General features: G+C 45.2%; 1 protein-coding gene across 1 annotated transcript in view; it reads left to right on the top strand.

The window, feature by feature from the left end:
• Positions 1 to 470: 470 nt before the first annotated feature.
• The window catches only part of rorb (RAR-related orphan receptor B), an 18,568-nt gene continuing 11,891 nt past the window's right edge, over positions 471 to 7,147 (top strand). Inside the window, exon 1 of the mRNA XM_053869545.1 lies at positions 471 to 776. Coding sequence (XP_053725520.1) covers positions 770 to 776 — 7 coding nt within the window. The 5' untranslated portion in view covers positions 471 to 769. The remainder of the gene's footprint in view (positions 777 to 7,147) is intronic.

Raw genomic sequence — 7,147 nt, 5'->3', positions numbered from 1 at the left:
TTCCACCACAAGTTTGTGGAATATTAAAAACACAATTTTATTGTATATGTATATTGATGAGTGAGTGTTCTTCAGTGCCACAATCTTGAGTGTATAATATTATTGCAATTTCATACAAATATTAATGCAGATTTCGATTGAGACAGTATCATCAGCAAAGTACAGGATTCTATTATATATATATATATATATATATATATATATATATATATATATATATACAGACTAGTTTTATTATTCGTCTTATACGTGCGCAAACTTCACAGCGCGTTATTTTCCCCTTTCTTTCTTTATTTCTGATAACAGATGAATGTCATATTAAAACCTGGGAGTGTGCTGAGCGTCAGTGTTGAGTGGTGTGTGTGTGTGTGTGTGCGTGCGCGCAGGCAGAGCGGGAGAATGGGAGGAGCGGAAAGTGCTCCAGTCCAATCCGGGCCGGCGGGTAAAGCCTCTCTTCCCTCCCTCAGCCGGCAGAAAACAGTGAAACCCTCCCGTAGAGGTGAGAGCGCAGATGTCATGAGAAAAGCGAGCACACGAGCGCAGCGCAACCACCGACGCACCGACGCACCTCAGCCCGCCTCCTCGCGCCCCGACCTGGGATGCTTTTAGCGCAAAGACGCCGCCGAGCCGCGCTGCCAGTGGACGCCGCGCACCATCCCTACTTTCTTGGTTGTCATTTTTAAGAGCGAGGATCCTGAGCGCCGCTGTTATTTCAGTGTTTATGTTTGTTTCTTCATGACTGCTGCTTCGGGAAGCGACCCTCACCACCATGCGAGGTGAGACCACCACACTGCACCGACTTTCTCCATCAAGACAAATCTGTCCTTTACAAGTTTCTAGCGGACACTTCTGACTCCAAAACACCCGATTTATTGCGTTTCAGCGTCCGCTTCACCACTTTCATATCTGAGCCTCTTCTAATATTAAGTCATAATTCCGCAGGATTTAACTTGACTTTAAGTTTTTCTACCTCTAAGTGTTGAAATTCAACGTCAATGGCGTCTCACACACATAGATATAAGGTCACACAAACCACTGCTTATGTCTGTGTTATTGTTCCCCGGGGTTTAATAATGTGCTCAGAAATCACGCCTGCTGTTTGTGGATTGGGTTTTTGGACAATTATCTCTGACGCAAAGTTGCAACACTTGCTCTACTGGATGATCTTGAACCCTCAGAAGATGTGGTCTGGCACACATGAGGCATCACAATTCAGCAACTTTCAGTACCAAGTTGATTTAAAAAATCCCATAACTACAGAAGCGAATTATGACATTTAAATATTCACCCTTCTCTGCAGCTCACATTCACTTGTAATTCCGCTTTTCGTTAATATTCTGTTGTTCACTTGTGACATTATGGTAAATGTTCATCACGGTCTGCAGCTGAAATGTCATGGTCTTCCTCAGCTTCAGGCCATGAAACTTCAGGCTGCAGAGACACACCACCTCTGGTTCTCCTGCTCTCTTATTCCGCACCAAACTTCTCAGTCATGCGCCTTGTATTTTCACTCCGTTTTAAGGGGCATGGCGACCACTTTAGTGCACGAGAGGCTTTGGGGTGCATTGGAAAGCTCCCACTTTACAGCCGTGGTGGGCAGAAGAGGCCCCTGCAGCGTCTCTCCTCTCTCTCTCTCTCTCTCCCTCTCTTTCCATCTTCCTCTTTCGCTCTGCACGCCCCAAAGGGTTTTGTCAGATAGAATTAAATCAGAGTGGGCCGCGCGCCCCCCACTCTCAACCTGTGTGTGTGTGTGTGTGTGAGTGTGTGTGAGTGGAGTCTGGGCTGGCCTTACAGAGAAATGTGCTCACCACCACAAGGTTATAAAAAATAGAGGCCCCTCATGAGCTGTGGTAATTATCATTTAACAATAGCCAAAACTCCATAAGTTCTGACCCCAGATGATGTCACCCCAGCGCCCCGGCGCAGGATGACAACAGGATGATCAGCAGGGTCTCGTCGGCCAATAAAAGAGCAAGCTTCCCTCTGCTTCCCGTGTTATGTTGTGAGAAAATGTTCATCCATGAAGCTGATCGCCCCGAAACCCACCGTTTCGTCTGAGAGAAATGATGCGGCTCATTTATAAGAAGTAAAACAAGTTGTCAATGAATCATACAGTGAAAAGATGAGGTTCTTTTAGGGATAAAAATGACACTGCTATATTATTTAAACTGTCAAATTAAGACCTTTTAATAAAAAAAAAAATGTTTGGCACATTAGAAAGATGAATTGAGAAATCCATTGAAATAATATATAAAACAAACTTGAAATATTCTACAGTAAATATATATATATATATTAGTATTTAATGATGTGATTTTTGCTTTGTGTCTGGGGACATTTTGAATCAAACTTTAAACTAACACTTCACTAAAGTTATCATCTGAAACTGAAGCATCATATAAAATGGCCAAAACATACAACAAAACATAATCTAAAGTGTTGTACACGCTGGTTAAAGATTATTTGAAGGCCCCCCTCATTAGTGCGAGTGCTTGTTTGTATTGGTGGTAAGCCGACAAGTTTTGACACCCACCCCGTATCACCGGGGTCAGACAGGTCAGGGAGTTCAGCGGGAGAAGGAGGCGTGGAGGGTGGAGGGTGGTCAGAGCGCCATTTGATCTCCTCTGTTTGCGATATGTGTCAATCACAAACTCCCACGCTCCTTCAGTGAGGGAGGAGAAAGAGAGAGAGAGAGAGAGAGAGTGTGATGACAGCGGAGGAAGGAAGTGGCTCAACAGCAGCAGCAGCAGCAGAGTGATGCTGCATCCCAGCATCTACAGTGGAATCAACCCTCTCAGCTCCAGAGCTGCTCCATGGCCTCCAGCCAACAGAATTAGTCCCATCCTGCTTTGCGTCGGCGGCTTGTGTGCACATTGATTTGCCCGATTTTAAAGCTTCCCAAATCAATGTTTAGTCAAAGCCAGTGAAAGCAGTCGCTTTAGATAAATCTGTGGCCCATTACTGCGCCGGCCACGGATAAATAAAACTGGAAAAAAAAATCCTGACTGATAAAAAAGTGACTGAAATGGAATTCTTTCAACTGCTGTTCCATCTTCAGTTTGAAACTCAAACCCCTTTCAGTTTCTGATTTGTTTTTGGCGACTAAAACAAGTTTGACTGAATTAACAGGAAGGAAAATGACACCGTTGTTTTCCATTTAACCAAGTGCTCCGTGGGTCAGGTGTTAAATTTCATCACTCTTTTATGACGGAAATTCCATTTGTTGTCAACAGGTTCGCAGAATTTTTAAATGCTTCTGAACCTACAAGTGCAGCTTTACAATTTCAATTATCATTATGGCTGACATCGACTGAATGTATAGGTATATAAGACTACTTTATATAATAAGTGCACTTCAGAAGTTGACATCAAAGTGAAAATAATACATTTAAATTAGAACTTTATCAGGGACATACTGTATGGCGACTTCAAATGTAAGAATCATGACCGTTATTTGAAACACAGCAACACCTGAGCATGAAGCATTTTACGTTGCAGGGAATTGAACCAGCAGCCGTCAGACTAGTAAACAGGTTGAGCGAGACGAAACAGAGTACTTTCACAAATATTATTCTTTTAACTAAACAACTGAAGCTTCTTCCTGAATATGATGTCATGTTCATTTGAAGCAACAATTCGGCTCCATATCTCTGTCCTCCTGAAACGCCTCACTCATGAGACTATTTCAGGCCATGCCATATCTGGTTTTATTCATTATTATTCGACCCTTCTCTTCACTTTTCGGCAACATTAAACATCAGGGCAGGGAAAACACGGTAAACTCGCTCCTGCTTTTAGGGATTTCGATTGGAAGTGTGCGCTCTGGGTTGTTCATTGTGTTGTTTCTTGTGTGTTTGTGCTGACTAATGGCCTTGTGTTACATAAGTGGAGAGGAGAGATTACGGCGAGCCCATGCAGGCCACGCTGTTAATCCGAGCGAGCAGCCCTCCTCACTGCTACACTTGCAACACACACAACCTCACTTTCAGGACTGCTCCCGCACGAGTCCCCTCAGTCTGCTCTCCGTGTCCTGCACGCCGGTTCTTTAGAGTGTCACCGAAAGAAAACAAAAAAACAAACCTCCTCTCTAGTGTGTGGCCCGGGTTTCGGTCATTCAGACGCACTGAGCTGCGATCATGGCTGGTGTTTGCTTAGCGAGAGCCGGACTCACAGTGTTGGTTTTATCCTTTTGTGACTGTCTGGGGGTGTCTCAGCAAACCCATTCCCTTTTTTCACTCTTCAGTCTTGCTTCTTTAATCTTTATGCACACAAAGCGTGGGCTCTGCCGCACGCTTGGTTTGTGTCTACACTTTATCTCTGCCGGGAGGGATTTCAGCCTCAACCACTCCCTAAACTCTAAATCTGCCTTCAAGTCATCAAGTCCTCTGACGGCTTCTTCTGTCTTGGCAGTTCCACTGATCCATGAAGGCATCGTGTCTCAATGGAGGTACGGTGATGCTCAGCATTCACATTAAACTACGGGGAAATTGGGGAGCTAATATACCAGCAGCGATGAAGGCTGAGCGGAACTATATTTTTCGGTTTGAGGTGGCTAACCAACCTTTATCTAAAAATGTCGGTCTGTCATGTAACTTTCGAATCAGTGGTGTCACGTCGTGTGAAAAGTTCATCTTCAGCAAAAAGTGCTCAGAAGCCACACTCCTCTGTAGACAACCACCGTCCTCAGATTAACAGCTCGAAACACTAGCAGACCTGCTCCAGTGATTCCAAAGTCCAAGCTCACAAACCATTGAGTAGATTTCAGTTAACGCCGCAAGCAGATTAGTCCACATCCCCGAAGGTGTGTCAGTGTAACATTCCTGCCCATGTTGCCGGCCGCTCCGATCCATACTGTGGTCTGCCCGAGTTAATGTGTCGCACAGAGAATGACATAAAAGCCGGCGAGGAGACGAAGCCCATTCCATCTTTTCTTAATGACAAGGACGAGCCTGTTTTAGCACTTGTAATCCCATTAAAGAGACTCTTATCAGGTCTTCTGAATCGCCCCTTTCCTGCCGAATCTGAGTCACCTCTCTCAACCCGGCCCGCGTGTTCAGCTGGGGACACGGAGGTGACGCCAGGTCTCGTCACTTGCGAAAGAGAACTCTGAATCAGATGTTCTTAAAGGATTCTGAGCAGGTGAGGAGCAGAACGGGCCCAGTTGAGCCCCGGATCGCAGCCCGTCTTTGTGATCAATTTGCCTCTGTTAGAGATGCCCCTGGGGCCACTTTGGGGAGAACCTTGTTAGGCTGAGTTAAATTGTTGCCCGAGGCAAGCTATTAGCGGCCATCCCTGAGAGAGGACGCGCACACACGCATGCTCACACACTTACGGAAACCCACACACACACGCACCCGGAGCCGTTAAAACGGATACAAACTCAAACAGACTCTCATTCATATGCTCCTGTTCTCTCGCCAGCAGGCAGCCCGGCTCACTAGAAGGAATACATAAACTCATAACAAGTGTCGGAGGACTCGTGAGCACCGCTGATAGTATGAAAATACCAATATGCAAAGCTAAGAGGCTGCATGAATGTATGCATGCAGCCTTTACTTTTTAAAGATTAGGGAATTCCCTCACAGCCAAAACGCCTTTCCATTGCTCAAATCCGTAGGAGGCTGAATCATGCAGAAATATTAGCTCAGGCCTGGAGAATTCTTTTCAAATGATACGTTTTGGGAGAGCTTATTAAGCGGGAGAGCAAATGTCGGGCAAACATGGTGAATTATACATTCATGTGTAAAGAGCGTTTCAATGTTATCGTTGATTAAAGCGGCACTTATCGGCCCTGAATTATTTACCGATATTGTAGATTAATCTTTTGTATCAGCCAGTGACATCACGCCGCTCATGAATTATACCCCACCACGTGTTAAGATAAATAAGGTAAGGTACGAGAGTCAGCATCAACAGTTCATCTCAACAGGAAGTTGCCTCTGAGGGAGTGAAAGTAGCTGCAGTGATTTCTCTTAGAAAAGGTCAATTAGCATCCATTTGAACCTTGAAACTGCTTTTTTTTTTTTTATTACAAAACATGCAAAATCATTTTTTGTTTCAATATCAATCGGTAACTGTCTATATCAAGGTATTTTCAGTCCGCTCTGCTTCAGATCAGTCAGAGTCTCATCCGAATGAAAGAGCGCAATTGTCCGCCCGTGTCTCCATGGATGTCCCACTCCCTTTATTTTTCTCTATAACCTTTGATGGCCATCTTTTCTCTCCCTACCCCCTCAGAGACTCTCACACGCACACACACTGTCATCTACAATTAGACTCAAGGCAAACTCTGCGAGAGGAGGAGCATCGCAGGGCGATGACGTCTAATGCAAACACGTTATTTAATCCCGAGGAGACGTGAGGAAATGAGGATTTTTATTAACCTCAGCGGGCGAACAACGTTAGCACTCGTGACCCTCCTCCCCTTTTGTGTTGGCGCTGCTCCGTGTGCACACATGCATGTCTGCTAACGTGAGAAAGAGACGCAGGCAGCTTAAAGCAATCGCGCAGAGTGAGGACGTTTCGGCTGGTCCTCACTATGTTAAGCCTCATTTTGAGGGTTAAAACTACAATATAGTGAGGTTATTGTAATTGTGTTTCAGTTAAGTTAAGAGTACAGGGTAAGTTTGCTGGGGAAAGTCAGTGACGGTCCTCACTAAGATAGGAAGACAAACATGGGTGTTCGGATGGCTCAAGAAAATAATGACCAGATGCAGACCTCTCACACTTGGACTTGTTCCTTCCACTCAGATGCACGCTCTCAATCTTTAAGGAAAGGTCAGAGGTTGCCAGGGTCCTACAGGTCACCCAGGGGGTTGCAGTGTACAAGTGTGTGTGTATGTGTGTGTGTACAGTGGCCATGAGAGGCAGATCTGTGTAGGCAGATGGGCAGACTGGGTGTGTGTGTGTGTGTGTGTGCGTTCAAGGTTTGGGTTTACCCTGTGGATTTTTTCCCACGCCTCCTTCTCTTATCCATCTGAGGACACATGCTGCTGTTGTGTGTGTGTGTGTGTGTGTGTGATGGGGACAGGGGGCAAGTGCACAACTCATACAGTAAAGTCTGCTTTTTCAAAAAACAGTTTACAGTAATGTATGCATTGAAGCATGTCTGGGTGTGTGGTGTGTATATGTGTGTGTGTGTGTGTGC

Source organism: Synchiropus splendidus, chromosome 7 (genome assembly GCF_027744825.2).
Source record: "Synchiropus splendidus isolate RoL2022-P1 chromosome 7, RoL_Sspl_1.0, whole genome shotgun sequence".
NCBI classification, from domain to species: domain Eukaryota; kingdom Metazoa; phylum Chordata; class Actinopteri; order Syngnathiformes; family Callionymidae; genus Synchiropus; species Synchiropus splendidus.
This window is presented reverse-complemented; position numbering and strand designations above follow the sequence as displayed.